General features: G+C 38.6%; 2 protein-coding genes across 2 annotated transcripts; one reads left to right on the top strand and one right to left on the bottom strand.

Annotated features, from left to right (window-relative positions):
• Nucleotides 1-1,347: 1,347 nt before the first annotated feature.
• On the bottom strand, nucleotides 1,348-10,544 carry LOC113676040 (uncharacterized). Its single transcript, XM_089213353.1, has 13 exons — nucleotides 10,413-10,544; nucleotides 9,923-10,214; nucleotides 9,678-9,797; nucleotides 9,399-9,522; nucleotides 8,779-8,916; nucleotides 8,143-8,352; nucleotides 7,494-7,675; nucleotides 7,043-7,139; nucleotides 5,875-6,296; nucleotides 4,994-5,711; nucleotides 4,518-4,554; nucleotides 2,743-2,881; nucleotides 1,348-2,109 (listed from the first exon to the last, which is right to left on the bottom strand). Exons 2-13 carry the CDS (start codon nucleotides 10,084-10,086, stop codon nucleotides 2,091-2,093), a joined length of 2,370 nt encoding a protein of 789 aa, XP_089069479.1. The 5' UTR covers nucleotides 10,087-10,214; nucleotides 10,413-10,544; the 3' UTR covers nucleotides 1,348-2,090.
• Nucleotides 10,545-10,596: 52 nt separating this feature from the next.
• Nucleotides 10,597-14,061, top strand: LOC113676039 (protein YIPF4). Its single transcript, XM_027192655.2, has 5 exons — nucleotides 10,597-10,919; nucleotides 11,658-11,829; nucleotides 12,319-12,396; nucleotides 12,825-12,938; nucleotides 13,389-14,061. The coding sequence occupies exons 1-5, from the start codon at nucleotides 10,615-10,617 to the stop codon at nucleotides 13,524-13,526; spliced, it is 807 nt and encodes a 268-aa protein (XP_027048456.2). The 5' UTR covers nucleotides 10,597-10,614; the 3' UTR covers nucleotides 13,527-14,061.
• Nucleotides 14,062-14,470: the final 409 nt, after the last annotated feature.

Below are 14,470 nucleotides of genomic sequence, written 5' to 3'. Positions count from 1 at the left end.
CGCGCACATCACAAAGCAGCTTCGCAAAAATCACGGCGGTAAGTTTCTAAAGACACTGTGGTGCTGCGTCGGTGGGGGAGTATCAACAATTTTTCGAAAACGTGGCTATTCTCTTTCTGTCGTTCAAGCGAGCCACCACCGCGTCCAACAAATTAGTTGACAGTCAGCACTACAAACGGCACAGAAGGAATATACAGACCGCATTCCATTCACTCTCGCATTTCACCCCACAACCAAACAGTTGAATCCATCACTCTTAAAAACTTTAAATTACTTCAAAATGATTCAGAGACTAGTACTATCTTTTGGCAACCTTTACTCATTTCATTCAAACGTGACAAATTTTGGTCAGAAGTTCACCACAAACTAATGACCAACAATTAATTACAAAATAGTCACCGACCAAATTCGTTCGCGCACAACATTAAACTGGAGTTCAGCCCAATAATTACGAAGTCGCCACGTCTCCCACAACAGAAGTTACAACATTGATCTTTTTTCAAGGAGAAAGGTGATGGGAGGAAAGAAAGATAGCAAGTAGTGATAAACGTAAATTGGAAATTGGCTGAAATAGCAAGGAATATATTGTAGACAGTGTAGAGAATTGATATTCAGATCTCAAGTGCGAAAGGTTTAAGTTTGCCAAAACTGAACTAAGAGCAGGTAAGCTAGTGGGGTGGGGTGGGGTAAATATAACCCAAGTGATTGTACCCTGCTCCTGTGTTATCACCTTAGACTGCCATTGAGAAGAGAGTATTGAGGACCTGGTCAGTTGGAATATACCAGCCTCAGCCACTTCAGTTACGTTCTTCTGATGTCTTGCAAAAAAAAAAGGAAAATCAAATTCCACAAGAAAGTACAAAATTCTGAAATATTTAGTACATCACAATGCCGTCACTATGAAATCCCACTCAGGAAAAAATAAAATTGTCTCCATAATTGTTAAAATCGTTAAAACGTTGATCGAACTTCTTGGATAAAATGAGTTTTCCATAAAAGAGCCTCATTCGGTTCGCAATTATCAATTACATCATTGAAGGGGACTGAAGTAAGTTTTAATTTGTAAATCTTGTTCTACATGTAACTATTCAGTCTATTCGACCTGAACATGTGATAGAGCTTCTACGCACTGGGCAGCCCAACTTTGCTAGCTCTTAAGGTTATTCCAGGAAGCCTATCCAGTACCCCAATAAAATTTTCTCTAAATTGCTGACACTGGTTTAAGACTTTGAGAGTAAACAAGGTACGTGGTTGTTTTTGGTCAATGACCGGCCTAAGGTGAATGCGGTAAAAATGTGCTGCGGAAAATTCTCCTTCCAGAAAGTACAGTCATGGACACTTACGTCAACAAGCAAAATCCTACATTTATTAACATTCCAAGGTAAATTTAGTATCAACAAAATTAATAACGTAATCACGTGAGCGGCCAACTTTAACTATAAACTGTTCAGTTTCTGCTTCACAAGCTTGTTCGCTTGTGGATGTTTAACAATGACTCTGGATTAAAAATTTCCACAACCAATACACAACCGCTGTGGCTCCCAAATATGTCCTTAACTTCCTTTTTCATTCTACGATTGATTCCTTTAGTGGCTAATTAACCCTTTACACTCTAACACCAATGTCAATATTCTCTATCCTCTTCTCTATGCATTTCCTTTGGAACTGACAAGGAGAATTCGTTTAACAATCAAAGCTTCTTAGGTTGGCGATCACTTCCCTTTGCTCCCATGACATGAAAGGTTCAGCAGTATTACTGTGAGGATAAATTGGCTGATGGAGACTCTTAGGGTTTAAGGGCTAAAAACTTTTTTTTTTTTAACTTAAACTATGAATTTTGAAAGCTTCAGTTTTCTTTGGTGAATGATCCTTAAAATGTATCATGAAAGCATTTCAAGGAATGAATTTGTCGGGTCTTGGTGTCAGTGTCCGTAGTTTAGAGACAGACATTAACCACGAGTTTCCCACATTTCTCTTCATAAGGTTCTACAACAGCATTCCACATCATCTTTGATTGCTATGAAGCCCTCTGCCAGGAAAACCATGCATGAATTTGGTTATAACTACATCACGCTCGAGAAACACGCATGTCAGCTGTCATCACTGAGTCTGGAGAAAGAAAAAGGAGTTGATTTAAACAGGGAAAATGGTATGAAGAGATTCTTTGCCGAATTTCCACGAAGAATAATGAAGATTAAGCACACGAATAACAAGATAAAGTCGGAGATTTCTTTTTGACAGATTTCTACGTCATTATCGTACCAACCCTTTACACTCAAAGATCAGTATGCATATTCTCAATGCTGTTCTCTATATGGTACTGACATGGAGAATTTGTTTCACAATTAAGAGCTTCTCTATATAATGGGTGATCATTTCCCTTATTCTCATAACCTTTATGTTTGATTCAACAGTGATACCGTAAAAAGAATAGGATGCCAATCACCCTTAGGGGTCAAAGGGTTAAATTGCCGCATCCGAAAGCACGAATAATATGGAGAGTCGCACCTGGAAATGGGGCGCGTATTCTGGGAACAAAATGGACTCGGGGCGGGAACTTTCGAGAAAAGTCAACCTACAGCAACAGTATATTTTTTCCCAAGGAAAGAAAATTTTTAATGAAACTTTTAACACGTCAGTTCTACTGTAAACATATCTTGTTGATATTTTCTAGAAGCCTGATGAATTTTAAATAAAGACCGCCTTTCAATAGGTATCCACGATAAAATTACCGAACACTACCTTGGTTTCTTCCGCCTGTCGAACTCAAAATAACTCAACAAAGACGACGATCCAACAGAGTCCGGCGAATCTTTGAGTTTCGTTTTCTTTTTTGAAATTCCTATTGAGCGGCATCTGCCGAGTCCAGTACTTCTAAGACCTAAAAGAAGGAATATGAAAAAGAACCGCTATTCTTCAATACACTGAGCCCTTTACAGCTGATGATCTTTAGAAAAAAGAAAGAAAAAAGACAGTGACTAGAGAGCCAACTTTCCTTTTCGACATTGAAAACAAAGCAACTTAATTGAAATATAGTTTGCTTTGGCCGTCGCAGTATATGATTTGCTTATCGGTAAAGTGTCTCTGTATCATATAATCGTTCGCTGTAAAGAGCCTATTAGGTAGGCTAATGGAATCAAACAAAGAAATACATGTAAAATGCTTTTTAAAAATGTTTGTATGCTGTCGGGGACACCACATCGTGAGATCACCATCAAGAAAACTTCCAAAGGTATAAAATATGCCACCAAAGTGGCCAATGGTCAATAGAACATATCCCGGCTTATGTAGCATCAGACGTAACACAACGATGTCCCCCACGAGGGATGTCAGTAAGTAAACCCCTGGCACTTTGTCGTGTCTCCCTGACAGTTTTCTGATCAATTTATATTCCCGTGTCTTGAGAGACTGTGATGGTAAATTGTGTTGCCAAAGAGACCAGGATAGACACCCAGCCTGGAATCGAATGCGGGCCTCAGTTTCGGAGTTCAACGAGTAATCAATAATTATTTGTCGTATCCACAAAGTCCAAAAATTGTCTACGAGTGTCTAAAAAGCGTTACACCATTTTTCTAACGAGCGGGTGATATAACGCGATATACAACGATTTTCAGTCAAGTAAGACGTTACGGTAACTTGGCGAAAATCGTGTTTTTGACACGAACACGTGGCTCCGTTTCCGGTGGAAACGTGTCGTTTGACCTCTTTTGGTGGGCTTCCGCGTTTGACGGATGGTGACGCACGGCTCCTGACGTTTACCATCAGAAAAGAGGAAGGTTACCCATGACAACAACGTTATACTATGGTCAAAACACAATCACCAGCTTTTTCCACGCCTCACCCAACTGATAATCGAAGTACATTGAAGTGGAACTAAAATGGTATTACCGGTATCCGCGGGTTTCGCCCATAACGAGTTTCGCCCAAGAAGCGTTTCGCCCATAACGAGAATGGTTTCGCCCAGCATAAATTCGATTCGCCCAGACTGACAGTCAGTGATTATCCAGGCTAAGGGCCTCTTTAGACATATGCTTTAAATGAGCCCGGTAACCGGGCTTTTGTTTTCTGTTCATACAATGTTCATTCATAAGCTGGCGTGCGGAACTTATCTTCCGTGTGCAAAAGATTTGCAACGATGATATGTTCCACGCGCAAGTGTTTTCAAAACCGTTTAATTTAATTCTCGAGAAGAAAAGTGATGCAAAAAAATCATAGCAATGCTTTTACGACAAACGGACGTCTCTGCAGTATTTCGTGCGCGAATTACCTTAACAATCCCCACTCCACAGTGACAGCTATAATTGACTTGTTCGTTTCAACAGTAACTTGTTCGTTTCAAAATTTCATGATCTCAGGTCAAGTCACTTTTCTTCATTCTGTGCATACAAACGTTTATAAGGTTGACGTTTTCCGAGTGAGAGTGTAGAAGTTTTACTTATGGGCGAAACCATTCTCGTTCTGGGCGAAACGATATGTGCGAAACTCGTTATGGGCGAAACCCGCTATAACCGTATTACCTGCTTTAGAATTCAGCCGAATCTGCTTCTTCGTTGTCTGTTGCAAAAATAAAGAGAGAAAAATATATTTTACATTGGAGCAATTTCGCCATTTAGAGCAATTTCTGTTTTGGAAAAAAAGATCCGTGATTGTACTGATCTTTCTTCGTCGCGCTGTGATTGGTCAAAAAATTCCGTGCCTCCTGCTTAGCCAAGCACAAAAAAATTTGACCTTACTCTACTCACTCTGTGCCTGGTAAAAAAAAATCGCACCTCCCTCTCAGCCAATCATAAGAAAAATTGAACTCAAAAACTCAATCGCGCCATTAATAAAAAAAACAAAACAAAACAAGCAAGGGGGTTGATCGAACATCGGATTCTCATTACTATGAGTAAAAAAAACCAGGTCGTCGCAAATGATCAAAATAGTAAACTTCTGAAACATGTCTGCTAGTGTGACATTGACAGGATTGGTGCAGTACACTCTCTAATCTTACCTTGGATCCAACAGCACTGCCTTGTAAAAGCGAAAAATTTCTGCTCGTGGAGGGTGTAGTTTGGCCCCTGATAACTGACTGAGTAGAGGTGGGTGTGTCACCATCTGTACTCATCTCCGTATCTGACACGTACCCACTGTCGATACGTATCACCTCAACTGATCGTGAAAAGCTTCTGTCATTAGACACAGTTTCCTCCCTCGATAAGGGTTCTGATGTGTTATCAATAAGTTTTGTTGGCCTTTGAAATCGTTTGTAGCTAAAACGTTCACTTAATTTTGTTTCTACGGATTCATCTTTGTGGTCGTAGCTTATATTTAATGACTGGTTCGTTAACACGCCCTGGCATAACAGCTTTTTAGGAGAACGGGTTTGCGAATAGTCGCTGTTGTGAACAGCAGTTTCCTCCTTGCTTTCAGTTTTGTAATATTCAATTTTGCGCAGTTTATAAGAAGAATCGTCCTCCCTTTTTGAATAATTTTCCTTGTTCTGTTCCATTTTATTAATCACCACAGAATTTTCTCCTTCACACTGAAATAAGTGTTCATCCACGTTCTGTATCAAGGCAGTAAGACCACCTCCAGGCCGTGATTCACCTGTCAAGGATAACTCATCAGTGTTTTCGGAATCCAAATTTGTTCCACCAGCTGGACTGCCCTCTGTTGCGTTTGCTGAATACTTCAGTGATTCCAGCTGATTTCCAGTGATATTGAAGTACCTCAAGAAAAAGACGTATACGTCAGTAAATCTTAATTATTCAGAGAGAGTAAATAGGTATTGCAACAGTGACATAGACTACGAGCAGTCCCTCTTTTTTAAGCTAACAGTGACAGAGCAGTGAACATGATCATTTCACAGAGTTCATCAGTGTATATGCACACCTGCTAATTTTAACTTCATCTTGCGCCTCAACCCGCTGATCGCTGATTTTAAAAGGGTTTTTGAACTTGGACTTTTTCGTCCCGTTCCATGACAAAGCACCAGGTTTCATGCGTTGGAAATTTCCCTGAGCACGAGGAATGACATTCTTGGGTTTCAAAACAGTGTACATATTGAGAAGTGAGTGGTCATCAACACTTTCTTCTTCAATCTTCCGTTTAAGTCCTGGCGGCACGAAAGGTTTCTTGGTTTTCGCCGATGACGTTGAATTGAGCATCAACCCAGAGAGGTTTTTTTGCACATCGTATTCAGTCTTCCCTCTCTTACTTATGACGGCATGGCCAAAGGAGGACATAGAGACTGGGGTGAGAGCACGTGATTGAGAGTCTTCGTCCAATTTGTTACCAGATCCCAGGTCAATAATCTAGGGGAAAAACAACTGAGGATGTTAACAGAAATAGCACTTACAATAGTACAAGCTTGTAGCCTAATGATAGCAAACCACACCGGTCAATGGCGGTTTTGGCATACGCTTATTGGCTAGCGGTGGGTTGTCCGAGGATTATTCAGTTTTAAGCTACAAGACAGCTTCTTGCTATGCTAATGTTACCTTTTAGGAACTAAGCTGTTGTTACAAAAATTGGCTACCACGTTGATTTTTACGGAATTATAGGTACGTTATTCAGTCTTCAAAGCAAAAGAAAAAGGAAAAAGTTCTAAGAAAGTTAAAGGTGAAACAGCTAACGTTTCGCAGCGTTGTTTCAAGACGAAAATAAACACCAGTTGAAAAAGTATCCACCAGGGAAGTTAAGTAGAAGCATTCAGATGGTCTACTTTTCCAGTGTTTGCGACTAACTGGTTATTACAAGAGTGCCTTTTCTTTTCAGTGGCATTGCCCTTAACATCACTCAAGTAATTAAACAGAAACTTTTGGCATTAAAAATATTGTATACATCGAGTTGTTACAAGTAATCACATATGCTTGACGCAAAAATTCTTAAAGTTCTTTAAAATTTGTTTTCGTCCTCACATCCATCATGATCATCAAAACAGTATCTTAACCTTTGTAACTTTGTATCAAATATCTGCATGACTGCTGAACCTTTTCATAGTAGGTCAAAAGTATAAGACATTAAGTAAAATATCCCAAAAACGTGTTCTGTAGCGTACCTTGATCTTTTTGGGGTCAAAATCTGCTATCATTTCACCTGTGATGGGGTTAATATTACCAAGTGCAATACCCAAGGCTTTTTCTCTTGTCATTAGTCTGACAATTGGTCAAGAGAACACAAGGGAAATGATGAAGTCTACAGGAAAAGTAGTGCACATTCTCAATACTGTTGTTCTTCATATATTTCCTCAGGTGCCGACAAGTAGATCATTTCATTTATTTTCATGCTCCATTGATGGAGTCTGTTTTGCCAAGTTGGCAGAGTTGTGGCCTTGTTCTTTTTACAGAAAAAAAGTTGATTGATCTCAACTTAGTCTTGGGCAAAAAAAGGACAAGAAAAATACATAGAAAAGAGAAGAAAAATACAACTGGAAAAATGGCCAATTTCATATTAACTTGACCTTAAACTTGGTCAGTATTGCATTTGTTACAGCAGTTTGTCAAGGATACGGACCAGCAAAGCCCAGGTCACCAGGTTTCAATCCGTCTGGCAGGTCACTCAAAGGAACCAGATTCATAGAAACAGGATCAAAAACAAGCTGGTACAAAAATGTCTCCTCTGCCTGCTTGAAGTTCTTCTCATAATCATCAGGGACATGCATCTTTGTTTCAGTTCTGAGAGATCTGATCAGCTAACAGAAAGTTATTCATTTATTTTTAAGGAAGAAATCAGCTTCAGAGGAAATAACCATATCCATTCTATTAAGAGCTTTACCTGGAATAGGCACCCATCCTGCAGGTAGAAAAAGTTAATAAACACCCTGCCTCAAATAAGTGCCCACCCCCCCCCCCCCCACAAAAAAAAAATCTGTAGTTCACAAAAGGAGTACTGACTATCATTTTTTTACTGGCTCTAAATTCACCGTCTATGGTATATCTTCACCTTTTGATATATCATTTATCAGTTTGTTGCAACACAACGCTGAAAATGGTGAAAATTTATTAAGTGTCTAGCCTTGAATAAGCACCACACTTTAAATAAGCACTTGCTTTGAGGTCCATTAATTTAAAATCATAAGAGTACAGGGTGCTTAATCAATTAAATATGGTTCATCAAGGAGATATTTAGAAACTGATTAACTTAGTGATAAAAACTAACCTTTTCAACATTGGATGATTTGCGCAGCAGTTTAATTGCTGTCTGTAGACCAATGCCCTTGACAGATGGCAGATAATCACAACCTGACAGAATGCACATGTGTCTGAACTTCTCTTGGGTGAATTCATGTAGTTTGAGCTTTGTTAGTTTGGAAAGATCAGCCAGATCCACTGCTAAGCCATGACCATTAACATCCATCTTGAAGATGACCTGAAATTCAGCGGGAATATGAAGTAAAGTGGTTCAAAAGAAGTTCCCATAAAAATTTAGTGTTCAAAACTATGTTTACCATTTTTGTGTTTGTTTGCTTGTTTTTGCTTCTGTTTTTGTTTTTCATCTCACACAGCAGGTTTACTAGGTTTGATACCAGCTTGCACTTCTCAAAGATAGGACTGGCACATAGACTTTGTAAATTTCAAAATGGCTGTCTTTTGGAAAGTATGAACAAAAAAGGGGTTCATCTACCCTAAAGAAGAACTACCTTAAAGAAGTTCATGATCAATAATTTGTAGTAGAGCGAGAAGTAGAGCTCACAGGCTTAGTAGTAAGCCTTGAACTGTTGGCCCTTGCATTGACACATATCAAACTTAAGCCATGGCAGTAACTGTCATTACTCATTTAAACTAGCACCCTTACCTTCTGGCATCCATAGACAAGTAAATCAGAATCTTCAGATATAATAGCCTGAGCTAGACCTGATTTCATCAGATATGCTAATTGAGCATCTGCCTCATAAGGTGCCACAATACAGTCCACGCCCTTCTTACGACATTCCTGTATAGTAAGTTTCATTTGCCACATTAGAAAGTGCATTTGGGTGAACTATGAGGTCAGGGCAGGAAACTTGGGCAGTCCAGATGGAACAGCTAATTTTTCCATTTTGACAAGGACAATTATGATCTCACCTGTAAAATCAGACTACCAGAAAATGGGGGATAAAATTATTTTTATCCTGACTTTGGATACGTTATAAAGCACTTTTTAATATATTTCACATCTTTGCTGCACAAAAAATCAGAACCTCAGTACAGATGTATAGAAAAAATATATACAGATAGATATTATTTGCTTGTTATTGAAGGTTCCCACACTTGTCACACACACTGATTCTCCACCCATGAGCTATAAAGAACTTGTCGATAATTTTTCAACTTGAAAATCCAACATTTGGAAGTAACAGTATTATTTGAAGATGGAAAATTCACAAAACAGGAAATTATCATAGTAGTCTCTAGCATTTCACATCAAATACAAACCTTTATGACTTCAAGGGCCATATCTGGAGTAATATCCACACACTTCTGAAAGCAGTCTAGAGCCTGCTGCCTGTTTCCAGCCCGTAGAAAAGCCAGTCCTTTCGCCTTGTTTTCTTGTCTTGTCCTACATTTGACAAGAATTGGAAATACATTCAATAGCTCTCTTAACAGTCCCTATTTCAAGCAGATTAGTTCATATTTACAACTGCCCCCTCTGAATCCTGTCTGAACTCCCAAGCAAACTTTTCCGTCTTAAAATTCCTTTAAATAGACACTTACTTCCTGCGTCGTTCCTCCTGTCCAGCTTTGGAGGGAAGGTATGATCCATCAAAAACCAGAATTGGTTTGACATTGAAATGTAGCAGCATGTCAACACGCTTCAAAACGTAATTAACATACCTGAAACAAAATATATTTACCTGAGTAATATATGACTGAGCGAAAACTTAAATATTCTCATGCATAATGCGATAACATCGAGCTTCCAGGTATTCTCCGCTCATCATTTAAAAGTGCATACATACACGGAGCTTTTCTTTCCTTCAACCAATTCCATAGCGCAGCCATAAGCTCCCTTGTGCAGCCAGCAGTAGGCATCTATCCCAATGACTTGACCTGCGAAATGCTCAGCGATGGAGACGGGCTTTTGGATAGGCTTTAGTAATGGAAGAAGGCCTTGGATTCCCATTTCTGCAGGTCGTTGGCACCAACAATGATCTGCCCTCCTTTGGGATGTGTTAAGACTCTTACAATCCCGTCCAGTATTCACATTCTTACCCCAATGGCGGTATACCCAGAGCAAACTCAAATTCTGGCCTGTGGAAAATTAACTAAACCGTTCAGAATCTTCAGAACAGAACACTTCAGAGCTCACCTTTCGATGAGCATAAGGCGAGAAAACTACGTCTAAACAGGACCAAATTTGTAATGGACGTCGCCATTACACAACGAACAAGACAAGATCAAACCCCTCTCTTTAATCAAAGAAACAACATCAACAAGCAAACTACTAACCTTCCTAACATATTTTTGGCAGTTCCGATAAAGTTTTCGTTTGTTTTAGTGCTAAATCTGGTAAGGAAAAGACGAAACTTCTCTACGGAAGACCGAACTCTTTTACAAAATTTGGCGCCACGCGACAGATCCAGACTTCTCGCTGTCAAACTTTTTATGGGAACTGGTGACGATAAACTCTATCAATCAACGCAGAAGCAAAATGGCGGCCACATCAGTTCCTCTTTTTTCGCCCTCTTCACAACCTGATTTGGAAAATATGGAGGCTGATAACCAAATAAATGAGTTTTCATTCGGTCCTCCTATGAGTCAAGATACCTCCATGTACTCAGGATCGATTGAGCAACAGGAAGAATTCATGGAAAGTGGTAGAAAAGTTGACGAATCAAATGGAGGCCCTCGGTACAGATTCCCTTTCTATTCGCAAATTTTCAATAAGAAAAACTACGATTGGTTATTGGAAGTGGATCAATCGGGTGATGATGATGATTTCAACAAGCCCTTGCTGTAAGTGAATTTGTAGTGTATCAATAATGCGTGGCTTTGTCGCTTCGTTTGTGTTTGTTATGTAGAATCGAATTTGAACAGAACCCAAATTTAATTTTAATTGAAAGCAAGGCGTATATTTGACTTCGTGGATTTTCAGTTCGTTCCTTACACAATTTTATTTATGGGTGTAAAATTTACTATTATAGAAACTCATGCGCATAATTTATATTTGAATATTGCTCGTATTTTATTCTTACGGAGGTTATATATGAAAAAGAAATTTCATCACTGATTTTGGGGTGGCTGAAGAGTAACTCTTCCACAAATTGAAAGATGTTTGATTTTTTCTTTTGATCTTCCTGGTGTACTATGAGAGTGAACAGAGAGTTAGCCTTGTGTACAAATGAAGATGGTATTTCACGGTGACTAGAATCTATGGATTGTTTGTTTGGGAATAAGAGGGCAAAATTTCATAGGAGAAGTATGGGAGTTATTGTAACCCCTCCTTGTAAGAACTGATTTTTCATTTTTTCTTTGCGTGTGAGCAGGCAGAAGTTAGGTTGGAATTTTATGATTGACAGATTTCTATCTTTTACATTAATCTTTTTCTGATTACAGTCAGTATCAACTGATATGAAATGATATTAGAAATGTAAACCTTCTTGAATTTCATTATTTTTCTTTGTCTCATAAAGAGATTCAAGACTTATTTCAAAACAAGATCATTAAAATCATTATTTTTCACTACTTTTGTAGTGAAGAACTGGACATTGATCTGCAAGATATCTACTACAAAGTTCGCTGCGTGGTGTTTCCTCTTCCATCCTTGGGGTTTAAAAGGGATGTATTGAGGGACAGTCCTGATTTCTGGGGTCCTCTTTTGGTGGTTCTTTTGTATGCAATGCTGGCATTATTTGGACAGTTTAAGGTCAGTTCTCATGTCACATAATGGTGTCTGCAGTTTGTTCAATCCCTTAGGTAATTATGATATTTGAAACAGGAAAATCAAATGCATTTGAAGTTCCCATGAATCTACTCCCTTATCACTAAGAGTGATAAGCATCTTTTTTTCCAATAGTATCACCCTTGAATTAAACATAAAAGTCAGAAGAATTAAGGAAATGATCACCAACTGAAGAAGCTCTTGATTGTTGCACAAATTCTCCTTGTTAGCTCATTAGGAAATATATAGAGAACAGTAAGGAGAATATGTATAATAATGTTAGAGTGTAAAGGGCTAAAGGAAAATCTCTCCATGGTATGAGTGGTTTGCTAATTCAATGCAGTGTAGTTTGTAAAGGTGTCAGATAAAGAGAAACTTGGTCTTGTTAAAACTAGTTACTACAGTACTGAGTCAGGTTACCTCTCTTCCTTGGAATGCTTCATTAATCTTACAATTGGGTGTTGTTTGCGCCAGGTTGTCTCTTGGATTATAACAATATGGCTGCTGGGCTCTCTCATTATCTTCTTGTTAGCCAGAGTACTTGGCGGAGAGGTAAGAAGTGTAACACGCACAAATCTGTAATTACTGCAAAAGACCACAGTTGATTGATCATGTAGTAGTGCCCTTTGCCTGCCAGTGAGAGCAAATTTTTTGACTTTCAATGCCACACACTTTATTAATGGTTACTGTGTGTGGAAACCTCTCATTAATAAACACATACAAGGCAAAGTCTATTCCCAATCCAAATGCCATAATTAACTAGAGCTCACTCCAGTTTCTCCAGCTTTAAAGGATGGTACTCAAGCAGAACTTGGATGTCATATGCAACTCACACACTTTCACACTCGCATACACATGCAGGGATTAGGATGTAAAATTAGAGGTGTCTATTGTGGATGAGGAGGATCTTATTTTAAGCATATTCTGTGGAAACAAAATTGTGCAAGAAATGAAAGCAAGCAAATTTCATTTCTTTGAAGGTGAACTACTCTCAGTGTCTTGGTGTGATTGGTTACTCACTTATCCCGCTGGTGTTGACTGCAACAGCCCTGCCATTGGTTCATTACTTTCCCAACATTAGCACTGCTATCAAGGTATTTATACTTCTAGTCCAGTTAAAATTTGTATGTAGGATGTTACCATTAAACAGAAGGAAAATTTTCTCTTCCATATGGAATATTTGTGAAAGTGGATTGGAATCAATCACCAAGATCTGCAAGAAATTCGAAAAAGTACTTGCTGATTTTTTCAGGCCTAGTATTGAAACATGTCTGCAAATTTAATTATCAAACAGTTCTTTTGCCAGCAGATCTCCTATGGTGATTTTCCAGATAATGTAAAGGTGAAACATATTTCAAAATACTGCAAATAGTGCATTGGAAGACAATATTTTAAAAAGGTTATGCTACTTCTTAGAATCTGAAAAAAGGCAAAGAGTGGTACATTTTTATAGGCCTTGATATATCTGCAGGAACTCCTCATCAACGTGTGTTGTATAAGGTGCCTTCTGGATCATGAAAAAATTTCATGTCTTTCCCTTTCAGTTGTTTGGGGTGGTCTGGGCATCATACAGTGCAGGATCTCTTCTCATCCAGGATGAACTAAAGAACAAAAGACTGTTACTTATGTATCCCATTCTGCTCCTCTATATTTACTTTTTCTCTCTGTACACTGGTGCTTGAGGAAATTCACTGCTGCACTTACCTACAGGATAGAGGGCAGTGTTTGAACTTATGTCATACAGTTGGAATGTGCCAATTCACTTTTAGGGTTGGGGTTACAGGGCCGGGTTGTGTTGTTGTAGGTATCAAAATTTACTAAATTATGGTGAGAACTCATACAAAACAAACCTCCAACTTTTGCGAACAAGCTAAAAGATTAGATACACGTGAAGTACTTGGGGCATAAGCACCTGTTGTAGCTCCTAACCAAAGTGGCTTTGTGGACAAATTTGCTGAACTTTGCATGTGTTTGCATTGTCTGTTTTTCTAAGCTGTATGTATTCAAAACTCAGATTTGAGAGATCTCTGATTTAGCTTGGTTTAGTTTCCTACAGTTCTAAACAAGGGCTCAGTATATTTTGAAATTATATCTTGTAGAAAATAGGTGCTAAAAGAAAAGGGAAGGCTGAGTTAGTTAAGAAACAGCCAAATTACAGCCAGATAAATGTATCAAAACTGTACATATATAAATGGGAATTAAAACCAATGATGCCAAGGTTGTTGTTGTTTTCACTCTTGTGGTTGTAGACAATTGAATACTAACTTGATGCAAAAATGTGTTTTGATTTTTTTCTGAACTCGGCTTTTTCAAATAAATGCCATAAGACAAACTTACAGCCTTCACCACTTTAAAAAGCCCTGTCTGTTTATTTCTATTTTGGGTTCGAGATAAACATGTCTTGTGAATCCTCGATGCCATTGTACGAAGGGTTGGCGACCATTTTGACCACACTCTTCCAATTTTCCATCCTCAAAAATCTTTATTCTCAATTTTTCGGATAACTTTTTAGTCTTTTGTTTTTCATCCCAAGCAAAATATTACTTTTGAGGTTTCTTTTCATTGTTCACACCTTACTTATGTTTCAGGGTGATTTTCGTGCCGCAAAAGCGACTTGAAACAGCGC

This window comes from Pocillopora damicornis, chromosome 7, assembly GCF_964200805.1.
Source record: "Pocillopora damicornis chromosome 7, jaPocDami1.2, whole genome shotgun sequence".
In the NCBI taxonomy this organism is placed as follows: Eukaryota; Metazoa; Cnidaria; class Anthozoa; order Scleractinia; family Pocilloporidae; genus Pocillopora; species Pocillopora damicornis.
This window is presented reverse-complemented; position numbering and strand designations above follow the sequence as displayed.